The following is a 14146-nucleotide window of genomic DNA, read 5'->3' on the forward strand; positions in this document are numbered from 1 at the left end:
GCATGTGCTAAAACATTCGATGTGACAGGGAATCTTGAAAATTTTTTAGTTTTTGGAGTGAACTAAACAAGGCCTTAGGTACTAGAACTAGTATAGTAGCGGTAGAATTTTTGTATTTAGATGTCGTCGTCGCGGCGGCGCATCGCACAAGAAAAGTTCTCACCTGTCTCGCACGCATCCTTATTGCACCGTAGCATTTTCGTTTTTATTTAGCAAATATTATTCGACTAACTAAACTTAAAAGATTCATCTTATGATTTACAAATAAACTGTATAATTAGTTTTTGTTTTATTTATATTTACTGTTTTATGTATGTGTTGGAATCTTGAAAAATTTTTGGTTTTTGATTTTTGGGTGAACTAAATAGAGCCTTAACCGAGGACAAAATATATGGTGCGCTTTTGTATGTTCCTTTATAACGTCAGGAGCTAACCTGTACGGGCAGTTTCTGTGCCGGCGACTGGGGATATTTAACCTGTACAATCGTTGTCGGTTTTCGAGCTGCTAATTACTACAGTAACAGGGTGGCTTTGCCGCGCCTTGTATAGAATTTGGGCCAGAGAGTGTTGCCACCTTCTGATGCAAGTTGAAGTATATTGTGCACCGGTTATTTATTACACTGCTATACGATCGGGTTTTAGTCCTGGCCGGCAAGAGGCTTTAGCCTCGGACTCCGAACCAGGACTACGCTTCCGGGACTAAAGGGTACTAAAACTCTCCCTCTAGTTCCGGCTCCGTACACATTTTATGATAAATCTAATGGTACTAATTTGATATTACAAATCTTAATATATTTTTTAAAAATTCAATCAATGTCTAAAAATTTTGACTTAAGAAATCTATTTATTCAATACAGAGGGAATATATGACAAGCTAGGTTTTACATTCTGCTTTATTGGTCCGAGCTTTTGTGGTAGCCCTAAATGGGCCTATTTGACACGATGGGTGGTCCTGCACCTACTTTATTCGCTCAAGACCAGATCATCATCCTCTACTGCATGACCAGCGAGGTCAAGGTCCCCTAAAATTCGGTTCGCCTGTGTATGTATACTATAGCGTACTCTGCCGTGCCGTTGTTTATTTCCTCTATTCATTTCGCTGCTGGGCGATCTGGTGCTGGGACGAATGGCACTATTCAAATAAATGTCCGTTACACTAGTCTTGGAAGTTGGAATTAATCAGTAGTAGTGTACTACGGAGGTCTGGAAGCGTTTTAGGATCAGAATCTACTACGCATGCCCGCAGCGTCTAAATTTGTCCACAACAAAGACAAATACTGAAACACACGGTGTTTTACCCGCCGACGCCGAGCTATGCTTACCTTCAGCCATGTCTTGATGAGCCAATCTCCTCCGTGGAGAAGATCGAGAGAATTCAGCTATCGGCGAATCAGTAGTATTGTGGCCTCGGCACGCTTACTCGTGGGCTTCTCTTCTTCCTGCGGATCGACCGCCCGCCGTTCACGGTTCACGGGCTGTTCCTGTAGTCAACCCAGCCCAACCGCTCGTATGATTGCTGCCGTGCCATACGGGCCACGCTCACATGGACGAGACGACGATATTCTACTCCTACTCCAAAAATATGACATGTGAGGACGGCGACCCGACGGCATGGACGAGGGACATCTCAGCTAGCGACGCCGCATGTGCGGTGCCGTTGCTTCCTCCGGATTCCATCCATCTCATTCCATGACGCATGTAGATGTGTAGCTTCGTCCTCCGCCGATGTCGCGGGCGATGTTCTGTCCCGTGTGGGCGCGTATATCGGGAGACCCGGTTGGTTTGCTCTGAATTCTGATGAGACTGAACAGTGAACGCAGGCCGGCACCTACTGCTTGTGGTGAATCGAGCACAGAAAAAGATTTTTCGCACTTCAGAAGATGTCCTTTTTCTCTGTCGTGGCGCATCGCACAAGAGAGTTGTCACCTAGTATCTCTGTTCGTTCATCTTGATCGCACGCACGCACGAACCCTTATTTGGCCTCTGGTAGTAGCCAAGACAGCGCTACTGATCATGGATAATACCATGCATACCAAGGACAAAAATATACAGTGCATTTTTGTACGTACCAGGTACGACGTTAATTTCTAACCTGTACGAGCAGCTTCTTCTGTCTGTCTGGGCCGGCCGGCCACCGGGGGTAGTTAATCTGACGAGACTGTGCGTTGTCAAAGAAATTAGGTGGTACAGATGGGAAGCACTGAAAGATGGCGCTCTTTTAGCTAACCCAGAAAAAAAAAGCATTCATGAACACACACGGGAATGTCATCTAGACGTAGTAGCAATTAGGTGAACTCTCCTTGTCCCCGTGCTAGCGGCCAGCCCAGTTATCGAGCCAAAAGCTGGGATTAGAGCCACTCAGCTAACCCCGATCGCTGTCGGTTTTCCCCTCTCTTGAAGGTTTCGAGCTGCTAAATGCGGTGCCCTGTCCTTGTTTTGTTCGCCTTCTTCTCTCACTGCTAAGTCCATGATTCCCCTCACATATGATGGGTCAGGAAAGATCGGCGTTGGTTGAGGTAGATTTGCATGCGCTTGTCCCGTTCATGTGCTTCTACATGCATCACCTTGATGAAACCTGAATATAAATATCCCTTTGTTTGTTTTTTGCCCTGCCGTATGATCTAGTCCTTTCTGGTCACTGAACTATGTACTGGCTGGTTTATTGCCATGGCTTTTATTATATTTATATATGCTCTGTTTCTAATGCAGGAAATGTTTAAAAACTTCTGTGTTTTTTTTTTTCTGAAATCATGCAAAAGTTATGTATGATTCTTCTGAAATTCCTGCTTTTCAAATAGACCCTAAGCAATCAGGGTTGACACGAACATCGACAGAAATGTGGTTTGAAAAATTCAGAGAATATGGCCAGGGTATCACTACACGTCTTCAGTAAACTGCAGGTGAATGAGAATATATGGCCAGGATTTTCTCTGGTAACCACTCTAGGGAACCCCATATTCGTTTTTCCCTTCTCTCAACTAGCAGTAGCAGATACAACATCCCACCTATAAAGTTGTTCTACTAGTTGGTTTTGCTGTCAAACCCGCTATTCTGATCTGAAATTGAAGTCCTACCTCTACTGATTTTCTTATTTGAAAGTGAAGTCCTCCCTCTACTTACTATATAAGTCCTTAATTTCTGTTAGCATTTCATTTCACTGCTGGAAACACAAGGTTCTAGTTCTCATTCAGTTTTCTTTTTCTGTATAAAAGCTGTTAAGACTTATGGCAAATAATACGTACCATGATATAACAAGTTGACATGCTGCCCCAACGGCAGGGAAGGCTTGGTAGGTAGGTATCCCCCAGTATGCCTGTCCAACAAATGACAAGGCATCAGCCCACATCCATCATTGCAGTTGCCTACGCATAGGATAACACGGCTATCCCATCATTGCCAACAAGGATCCAGGTTAGTGCATGGTACTACGTACAGATCAACAGATTAGGACGGTGATTAACGCTCCCAATAACGAATCAGAAAACCTTTCGTGCATGGGGATCGTTGATTACAGTCGTAGTCGCAATTATTTCGGTATGTAAATGCAGTGTCTGTTCATGTCAATTCAGTCTTTCTTCAGAGCTGGACGTTTTTCATCACCTCATGAGGTTTCTTTAGCAAGATGAATTAGCCCATTATTTGTGACGTCTGTCCACTTGTTACCACATAAGTGCACCTCAAGAGAAGGAATCTAGAAAAAATCTAGAATGGGAATTTACATAAATCTAGGATGACTTTGTTTACTATTCAAACCAAGAAATCTAAAAGGTTAATTAGAAGAACTTATAGGATGGCTTATTCCCGCCTTTACTGTTTAAATGCACCTGTTTTGTTTTGAACAATTGATTGTTCTTATAGGATGGGTGGACCTAAGAACTATCAATTGTTTTGTTTTGAAAAGCGACGAAAGAGCTAGGAATAGCTGCTTTGCTGTTCTATGCCATGCCAATAATTCTGAGCATAAGAAATATCCATAATGGGTGGACCTAAGAACAAGAAGCAACCCACTAGATCTCATTCTCGGATGCCAGTTCCCAGTCCCCTCTGCCTGATGGGGCTGTGGCCACTCAGGCCAGACCTGCTCTGCTCTTTTTCCTCCACAAGCAACATGGAGTAGCCTGTCACTGCCTCCCAACTCTCTGACAGTGACCTCTCGTTTGGGCACTAGTTAATTAATTAACCACACCACACTTAGGCTAAGATAATCGGAGGATCCCAACAAACTCTAACCTAATGCTCTCCCATCCGAAGTGATCCGAGAGCTAGCTGGTGCACAGGTGCATGACATGCTGTATCTGTGATCCCCCAATCACTGTTGTCTGCCCTCCTTTTTTTGGGGGGTGGTGGTGGGAGATTACTGTTATGTGCTTCTGAAACAAGCAACCGATTACAGTGAGTGAGCAAAGAAAAAGATACTACTACGAGGGGAAGAAAGAAAGGTGTGGTGTGCTCGTTTTCAGGTCATGACTTTTGTTATCCACTGAAGATATGCTTGGTGCGCGCTTTCCTTTGCTTTTCTTGTGCTAAAGAAGTGTTAAAGAAACCCACAGAATCATAACCATTTATTTATCTGATGATTTCCTGCATTAGCTGACCTAAATCAGGAGTTCAGACCCTAAACCAACTTAAACAACCTGACAAAAGTTTTCAGCAAGTCACTGCCGCTGCCAACCATTCTGCCCCGCTGCATTGCTGACTATTGCTGATCAGAAAATATCAATTTTTGAGCAGTGCTAATGCCATATGCCAATGCCAGGGACTAGCTGATGTCTGCTGGAGGAAACTGAAATGAGCATGGTCAAGATGAGCAGATGTTGACCATCCTAGCTATCCAGGATCAGGCACCATTAGTTAGCCATTAAGGACCGAAATAATCATGGCTCCTTTTGGCGTCTGCAGCTTGCAATGCAGGGCTCATTATCCTGCTGCTCTGGTCATTCTTTTCCTCCAGCCTCCAAGGCCTTTAGGCTGAGCATCATTGTTGCATCGCCGACCACCGAGAAAGCAGCTTCGTGCCTGGACTTGGACGCATGCTCTCTGCGATTCCAAGCATCATTCACATAGGAGTATTTCATATGCCTGGTTTACTGCCAGGACCAGACGCTTTGACGGCTGTTAGCGAGGAGATTAGGAGGATACTCCTAATAATATACTCTTGTTTCAGGAGCACGATGCTTAGTTTATTACCGTGGTAATCAGAGCTTCGGAGGAGAGAGAGCTAGTGAGAGGCCGGTAATGCAACTGTGCAAGTACAACTGGCGCGGGGAGGATAATGTTTACGGCTTCCAGGGTTTGAGAGGGGAGGGAGGGCACCACTGCACGTGGCGGCAACGTGCATCGACGGGGCGAGCACCGAGCAGGTGGTGGCCGCCGGCCGGCCGGCGACGTGTCCATGTGCGAAAGGCTGGCACGTGCCTGGTGGTGTCGCGGGCCCACTCGCAGCGCGGACAGCAGCAACTCGTCCCACGTGGCCCACCTCATCTCACACGTACTCCTACACACCACCCTATACCACTCCGTAGTGATGTGCTGCTACTGCTGGTATCTCCTCTTCCTCTACCGAACGTATTCACCGGAAAATGATAAAAATTCAGTTTTGCTAGACGTGTAAATTCACCGTGAAGTTCACACTTAAACTGCCATCTCGAGTGAGGCAGGAGAACGCCGTCAAAAAAGACACAGAGAGGAGCTGCCTGCGTGCCTCCGACGAAAGCTTTATCGCCACGAGCCCACGATCCAACTACCAGGAAGAAAAGAGGCACAGACCGTGGCAGCGTTCAGCGACTGCCGCGCGTGCTCCGCCGCATCGCCCCGCTCCCAGCTCCCCCGGCCTCCCGCAACGGCAACGCGGCAGGCAGGCAGGCAGCTCGTGAGCCCGAGGCCGGGCAGCAACGGCAGTGTTGGTGCGGGTGCGCGCCGAGGGCGGTGCTGCGTTTCCTCGCCTTTTTCGGGCGTTTTCCCCGGTCGGATCGGCGGCAGGTCACGTGAACTCGCCCACCAGCCGCAGGCGCGCGGGACGGGACCGACCAGCCCAGTAGCCCACCACCCCCGGCGGCCGCCCATGCCACGCGACGCATGCGCTCCGCGGGGACACCACCCCGGCCACCCCGGGCGGACGACGGACGGCGTCTCCTCGCGAGGTCCACAGCCCCAAGTTCCCCCAACGCTTTCTCGTGCTCGCCCCACGTCTCCTCGTGTCGTGCCTCTCGGGCTCTCGGCCGTGCCTGTCCTGCCGGTAGCAACGCGTTTTGCTCGTGACAAAGCACAGGAGCCATTTAATAAGCAGCGAGGGAGCGAGGTCCGGTGCGGCGCGGTGCGTGACGAGCATGGACTTGCCAGCAAACAGTGTGCGGTGCGTCACACCATACCATGCAAGCTACGGCAAGTACATGTCGCTATGCTACGCTAGTGCCCTAGTGATAGGCGTGGCGTTAGTGCTCGCTGCAATTCGCATCTTTAAAGACGATCTACCCTACCGTAAGCCGTAACCTTCAAATCACAACAAAGCACAGACCAAATTCGCAGCGGCAGGACGCTACCGTGCCTTGCCGTGCCGTGATCGTGAACACACACAACAGCGGCATCCCGTCCCGTCTGGCTTTCAGTGTCACTGTAGTCATCTCGAGGCCGCGCCTGCAGCTGCCTAATCAGTTTGGATAAGGACACTGGACGCTTTCTACGTGCTGTTCTTCTGCGGATTTTGGAAGGGCGGTTTCGCTCCGGTTAATGGAAAATTTGACTTGGTACCTTAACGGGACTCCTTTATCTCTTGCATAATTAATTAGGGAAAAGTATCTTAACATGCCTTTTTAATTAAGTTTTACCCCCAATTTGTTTGTTTCTTCTAGGTAAAGTTGGCTCAAAACATATGAATTTGGCGGGGAATGTATATATTTTAGTTCTGTATAAACAATTTCAATCGAATGCTTAATAAAACTACTATGTTAATTTGATTCAAGGAAAGTGAAGATTTATTAAAGAAATCACAGGGGAAATTTTTATAAGAAAAAGGAAAGCACATTGATTTTTTTTTCTAGTCTAGTCCAGGCCTTGTTTAGTTCCGAAAAGATTTCGGATTTCGGTACTGTAGCACTTTCGTTTGTTTGTGACAAATATTATCCAATTATGGACTAACTAGGATCAAAAGATTCGTCACGCGATTTCCAGCTAAACTGTGTAATTAGTTTTTGCTTTCGTCTATATTTAATGTATCATGCATGTGCCGCAAGATTCGATGTGACGGAGAATCTTGAAAACTTTTTGCTTTTTGGGGTGAACTAAACAAGGCCCCAGTCTAGATAAAGAAACGCACAGGAAGGAGCGGAAAGAGCAGCGGAGGGCCCGAGGAGGAGGGAGGCTCCTCCAAAAATATAAAAACGCCGTGCAGAGGTGCACAGGCACCAGCCGCAAGCGAACAAGCCAAGCCGCCGCAGGCAAACGCAGCGCAGAAGGAGCAGAGCGGCCATCCACTGCCGTCCTGTTCCGCCCCAGACTCCAGAAACGCACGCGCGCGCCCCGCGAGCAGAGCACTTGACTGACTGACTGACTGAGGCGGCGGCCGGTCGGTCGTGATCCGCCCCGCTCCATGGCGCGGTCCAAGAACGGCTGCCTCAAGATCCTCGTCTGCGCCGGCTCCGGATCCGATCCCGCCGCCGGCTCCGACGCCGACGCCGACGACCACCCCGACGAGGTCAGCGTTGCTGCGTGCCCGCACCCCTTGCGCCGCGGAATGCGGCGTCTCCTTGCTCTCTCTCTCTCGCGCGCGCGCGGGCGCGGCGTCTTGTACGGCGCCGAAAGCTGCTTCCTTTTTGGAGCTGCCGTGCTTGTTTCCTTAGATCTCTGCCGAATGCGTGGGGTTCAGGGGCAGAGTGTGTGTGACCCTTGATAGATCTGAGTTTAATTCGAAGCGGGGAGCTGGAATCAAGTTGCGAATTGTGAGATTCTCTCACTGGTTCAGCTCGCTCACTTCGTCGGCTTTGAATTTTTTACTTTCGGATTTGTTTGCGATGTTGACAGGTGGACAATTGTTCATCATTTCGTGAGCATGATGTTTGTTGCTTGACTGCATGGACATGGCTCCACCTGAAAATTTCGTTCTTTCTGATGAAACTAAAGAAAAAAAATCCTTTTATTCTTTTGCTGCATGTCCATAGCTGCAGTCAGTGCCATATCTTGTATGGCTTAGGGTGCTGTTTTGTGTCGTCTTGATCCCATGCAGCACAGCAAGGAGGGATCTGATGCTGCTTTCTTTGTATGCTCCATGTAGTGCTCTCACTGCTATGCAATTGCTTTCACTGTGTCAACCTCGGCCTGTTGCGTCTGTCTCTCTCCTCTTTAGGCTTGGTTGTTTCCAGCCTTGCCCCTTCCTGATTTGACAATTTTGTTTTAAATGATGGGCTACTGGTGACTATATCCGCTACTAAGGCTAGAAGATAGAGAGGTGTTACCTGACTCTGGAGCAAATATTCTTGCACAGATAACAAAAGTACTGTATTGAGTAAAATTACCGTTTGGGTTGGTGGGTTCTTGTGTGCCCAACATGAAATTCAGCATGTGGTAGAACAGGTTATGGATCTTTGACAGGTCAGCTTGCATAGCTGTACCTCTTGAATTAGGGGAGCTTAGCTCATTTAAATTGACAAAAGTACGCAAAGTTTATTACACTTTAATGGAACATCAGTGTTAATAATAAATCAGAGGTATTTTGCTTGCGATCTATAGTCTTTCCCGACTAAGTACATGCAAACTTTTAAGTGGTGCACTTTGTCACGAAGGTATTGCCTAAATTAGTTCAATGTAGTTTCCTCACAAAGTAATGCCCCATTTTCTATGAAATGGGTTAGTGCATAGACCTCCACTACCTAAATTTGGATATGAAATGGATTAGTTCATAGACCTCACAATGTAGTTTCCTCACAAAGTATTGCCTAAATAGTAATACCTTCCACTTTTGCAATCAGTTCTCAAGTTTTCTTTTGTACGTGTGGAAAGTAATAGAAGTTCTTTCAATTTCTGTTCCTCATGTCAATTACTGAACTTCACGCTGATGTGCATGTTCGCCCTTTTCAGAACAAGGCCATATCAGATAAAAGCAGATGGAGCTTTCGTAGGAGGTCTACAAGGCATCGAGTTTTGAAGAACTCTGATATCTCAGAACCTGAAACTCTTAGTTCCAGTAAAGCAAAGGCTGACATTACACCAAGCAACAATGTTTATACTTCAACATATTCTTATGCCTCGGAGAAGCCTCTGCAACATGACAAGCCAGATGAGAAGATTCTGCATCAAGAGCCAGAGGAGAAGCCTCTGCATCAAGAGAACTCTGATGAAAAGTTGATGGAGAAGCCAATTGAAAAGCCTATCAACAAACTTATGGAAGAGCCAGCTGACCAGATATTTGAAAAATCAATTGAACTACCTACTCAAAAGATAACTGAATCACCAACTGACGAGCCAGCTGAAAAAATAAATGATGCACCAACTGAAGAACCAGCTGAAAAGATAACAGAGACAGCATATGAAAATACAGCTGAAGGGAAAATAGAAAATGCAACAGAAGAGACACCCGAAAGGGCAGTTGAGGAACTAATTGAAGAGCCAGATGAAACTATTTCTGTCTCGTCAACTGGGCCTAAGCAGGGGGAAAACACCTCACTTGTTGAAGGAAGCAGTGCAGACCCTGAGGAAGATCATTTGGATTCTGCAGCTACTAATCTTCAGCCTGTCAGTGGTACTTGCATTGTAAGTTGCATTTTTTGCTCTTTTAGCATTATGCTTAGCTGTTCCTCATCCAATGCTATTAATTATTTATATATTATCAACGTAAAAAAATAAGACATTATCCATTTGCATGACTACAGGCAACGGAAGAGCTACTGAATCAGAAGGATCTGGTGAAACTGCAAGCTGTTATACGTGGACATCTAGTTAGAAAGCAGGCTTCAGAATCTTTACAATGCTTGCTTGCAATTGTTAAAATTCAAGGGTTAATCAGGGCTCATCAAGCACAACATTCACCAGGAAAGATTCAGGTGAATGATGGTTTTCTGCCTAAGGCATTATCATTTATTTATTTATTTTACATCGGCTACATTGGAATTGGATTATGAATGTATATTATGCGACCAGTGTTAGTGAACAGAATGACATTTTACCTGGCCCAACCATTGTGATGAGGTTGTTTTGCTGAGTCAGCTAAGTAGGGCTGAGCAACATTAGTAAGATCTAAGATGTCTATGTGCAGTTTTTCCTAGTTTTAGCTAGCATCCGGGAAGCTATTAATCTATTACAAGTCTTCGGAGTTTTTGTTTCCATTCAACTTGCTACATCTGTTGGTTATCTGCTATCTTTTTGGCTGTTGTGAAATTCAATCCCATTGCATAATAAGCGATCATCTTCTGCACCAAACATGTAAAAGGGTTGACATGGTTTGTGTTAGAGTGCTGACTGTAGCCCCCCCCCCCCCCCCCCCCCCCCTAAACATTCTTGAGAGCTGCAACCAATTTCTGCTCCTTATCTATGTGAATTCACATGTGGTTTTCCCCATGCAGGAGACTGTTGTTCATTCTTCAGGTGAGAAATTGCTTCGCAATGGATTTGCTCTCAAGGTAAGACATGAGAATCCACATTCTAAAAGTCTAAAATATCCATCTTTCTTTCTGTAGTTTGGATTTCCTCATATTCACATTGTACATCTTCTGTCAGCTCATGGACAACACGTCGACTTTAAAATCCATTCGCGTAAAATGTGATCCTTCGGAATCTGATGTTACATGGGAATGGATGGAGAGGTGGACAGCCTTAATTCCACCAATCACTGTGGAGCACCTGCCAGAGCATGAAGAAAATAGTGAGTTGGGTGAAACTGTGACCGAACAAGTGACTGAACTTTCTCAGTGTGATGAAGACATTGTTGAGTTGGATTCAGACCTTTCTTTCCCAAAGTTGGTGGCTGATGATGTGAAAGAAAAAGTAGAGACATCTGATTCTAGTGCCTTGGAGGCTCCTGCAAGTGTCCCAGATGAAAGCCCTAAGATGGAAATAAAACATGATCCTGAATCAGAGTTGATCGAAACTACTAATGTAGATGCTGAGCAAGTAACTGACCAAAAGGCTGACAATGACGTGGATGAGTTTTTTATGTCCTTGGATCAACAATATACCCAAGCTGATGCATCAAGGGATCCCTGTCCACTTCCTGGAAAATTTGAATCATCCAACGAGGACAGCGGTGATGCATACAATTCTGAGCAGACGCAGGAGATGGAAGGTAAAAGGTTTGTGGCGAGAAAGTCGTGCAATCCAGCGTTTGCTGCTGCACAATTGAAATTTGAAGAGCTGAGTACAAATTCGACAGTCAGCAGATCCAACAGCTCATCACATCTGGATGGGGTGAACAAGTCAAGGGTGCACACTCCAAGTTCACAAGAAGATTACTCGTCAAAGCAAGATGGCACAGGCATACAAGAGAGCTCAGTTGGTCATGATACTAAAATGATAGTTGCTGCATCAGAATGTGGGACTGAAATATCAATTTCATCCACACTGGACTCACCAGATAGATCAGAAGGTGATGGTGGGGAGATCGTGATGGAGATTGGAGCTCTGGAAAATAGAAACTATGTCACTGGCAAAGCTGATAAAGACTCCAATATTGTCCATTCTGAGGTAAAAAGTGCACCTGAGGTAGAAGCCCAGCCGCAGAAGGAAGTAGAACAGAATGGCCATGTTCCTGCCCTTGAAATAGAAGCCCAGCCACAAAAGGAGCTTGTTCAGGAATCTCATGTTGAACCAGAAATGTCAGCAGATTTGCATGAACAATTTGAAAAATCTGTCGCATCTTATGCCACACCTGAAGGAACACCAATGAGCCGAACAACCATTGCGGAATCTCATGGAACACCATCAAGTGAGGTCTCTGTTAATACCAAAAAGAGCAGGAGCAAAAAGCCTAAGTCCCATGCAAGCAAGAGGTCGCTGGCTAGTCCAGGCAGTGAGTCAGTTGGACGGAGCAGCACTGACAACTTCTCAAAGGAATCAAGGCATGCCAAGAGAGAAAGCTCAAGCAAGGGTGCTAAATCCGACCACATCGATCAAGAACCTCGTATGAGCAACAGCAACAGCAACCCGTTGCCGAGCTACATGCAATTTACAGAATCTGCAAGAGCCAAGACGTCGTCCCCGAAGATGAGCCCTGATGTGCAGGAGAGCAACCCAAGGAAAAGGCATTCGTTGCCCATGACCAACGGCAAGCACGACTCGTCACCTCGCATGCAGCGATCATCATCGCAGGTTCAGCAAAACGTGAAAAGCAATGGCCCTGCACCTCACAACGCATCTGGTAAGTGCCTTTATTCTCTTATACTCTATTATTATGCATTATCCAGTTGCGTTCCAAAGTTCGTTTTGTCAAGACGTTTCGTAATTACCTTGTGGTTGCTCTCGGAGTTGTCCTAATGGACCTTCTTGGTCGCAGACAAGAGGTGGCATATCTGATGAGTAGGCCGAGCACAGCAGCATATTTCGCGTGGGGGTGCCATCGAATATCTAGATGGATTTCTCGTGATGACTCTTGCCTTCTCCGCACACTCCATCTAATTCGTCAGATTTTTATTTCTTGATTCGTCGTTGGAATACTGAGTATGGTTGGAAGGAGGGCAGCAGCTGCCGCTTGATATGTGTACATTTGTTGGTTCTTCTTATTGGTTGTGTTATGTGACTGATAGTGGTTTCCGTGTGTAATATAATATGCCCCTTTGACTTGTAATGCGACAGTGGCATCAAGAGTGTGTGGATTGGTCTGTTGTATTTGGCGATATTGAAGTTTCTGTTGGTGTGGATACGGCTCTCATTCCATTTGTTTCTGTATCTGCAGCCATGGGTCAACTGTTTTCTGTTCGGATCAACCCTGCTTCGCATTGTGTGTTTGATGCTTCCAAAATTCTTCCAACTCCAGATAAGCGTAGTAGTCCGCTCTGAAGAAGTTAAGAACGAGCTAAAGTCGAGTGAAGAATTTTGTCACAAATGTTTAACTGTTGGTTCATGCATGATGCATCTAGGTGTATGGTTCGTGAATTCATCATCTAAAAAAAGAAGTTATAATAAGACGAAGACGAAAAAAATATGGCCGGCTAAAGAGGTAGCTTCGGATCAATGGGAACAGAATTTTGAACCAAAAAAAAACAAGACGAAAAAAAATGCGAGACGCGCAACAGCGTCAGCCAAGCCAGCGAAAGCGTGTTTGAAATTGTGATTTTATGTCATATATTCAAAGTAATTGCTCGCCGCGCCTGCCGCAGGGTGATTGGATTATCAGCCGGTGCTTTTCAGGGTTCAGCGGACGATGGGGCACTATACAAAAGGGAAAGGCTTTAGTTCGCGGCTGGGCCTGGTGCAATTGAGGCTGTTGGGGCCATGGGCTTGGGGCACGTCGCAATGGCTGCTGCTCGACAACGGCTTGGAGGACGCGACTCGCGGCATCGCCGGCCGCAGCGGCCTCGAGAAAAGATGATGCAGCTAGCGGTAGAGCACGCTGGGGGTCTTCTTCTCGTGGTCGTGGAATGGATGATGAGCACGCGGCTTGGTTCTCCCGCCGGTGTCCAGGGATAACAAGAAACCGAAGCCCCCGATGCAAAAAGCCAAAATCGATCGATCTACGACGTGAGCTCACTAGGGAAGCGTTAGGTGCGACCGGCGACGGCGAGCCCCCGTGTCGATGCCCGTGATCGATGTGACGAGCCGGGCATCTCGTCACCACTCACCAGCAAAACGTGTACGCGACTAGTAGGTGTGTGCGGCCGGCGGCTGCCAAGGCACCGCACAAGGCAGCATGCATGCTGCAATGCATCGCTACATACGCTGAACCAGCAACAAACGAGGGGACGCACAAGGCCTTTAGTTCCACCTAAAAATCCAAAAAATTTTAAGATTCTCCGTCACATCGAATCTTTAGACGCATGCATGAAGTATTAAATATAGACGAAAATAAAAATTAATTGCACAATTTGATCGAAATTGACGAGATGAATCTTTTGAACTTAGTTAGTCCATAGTTGGACAATAATTACTACAAACAAACGAAAGTGCTACAGTGTCGCGAAATTTTTTTCCTTCGAACACTAAACACGGCCTTGCGAGTCCAAGTGGC

The 14146-nt window shown here is 46.4% G+C and overlaps 1 protein-coding gene across 1 annotated transcript; it reads left to right on the forward strand.

The window, feature by feature from the left end:
- On the forward strand, positions 7363 to 12869 carry LOC8070280 (protein IQ-DOMAIN 32). The gene is made up of 6 exons (XM_002447233.2): positions 7363 to 7690; positions 9070 to 9741; positions 9861 to 10031; positions 10551 to 10607; positions 10705 to 12340; positions 12476 to 12869. Exons 1-6 carry the CDS (start codon positions 7586 to 7588, stop codon positions 12493 to 12495), a joined length of 2661 nt encoding a protein of 886 aa, XP_002447278.1. The 5' UTR covers positions 7363 to 7585; the 3' UTR covers positions 12496 to 12869.

This window comes from Sorghum bicolor, chromosome 6 (assembly GCF_000003195.3).
Source record: "Sorghum bicolor cultivar BTx623 chromosome 6, Sorghum_bicolor_NCBIv3, whole genome shotgun sequence".
Taxonomy (NCBI): Eukaryota; Viridiplantae; Streptophyta; class Magnoliopsida; order Poales; family Poaceae; genus Sorghum; species Sorghum bicolor.

Excerpts from the sequence above, each read along its gene's own strand:
- LOC8070280 (XM_002447233.2), top strand. The coding sequence starts at position 7,586 with ATGGCGCGGTCCAAGAACGGCTGCCTCAAGATCCTCGTCTGCGCCGGC. Across the intron at positions 10,032-10,550 it reads ATTCACCAGGAAAGATTCAG|GAGACTGTTGTTCATTCTTC; the intron begins GTGAATGATGGT and ends TTCCCCATGCAG. Across the intron at positions 10,608-10,704 it reads GCAATGGATTTGCTCTCAAG|CTCATGGACAACACGTCGAC; the intron begins GTAAGACATGAG and ends ATCTTCTGTCAG.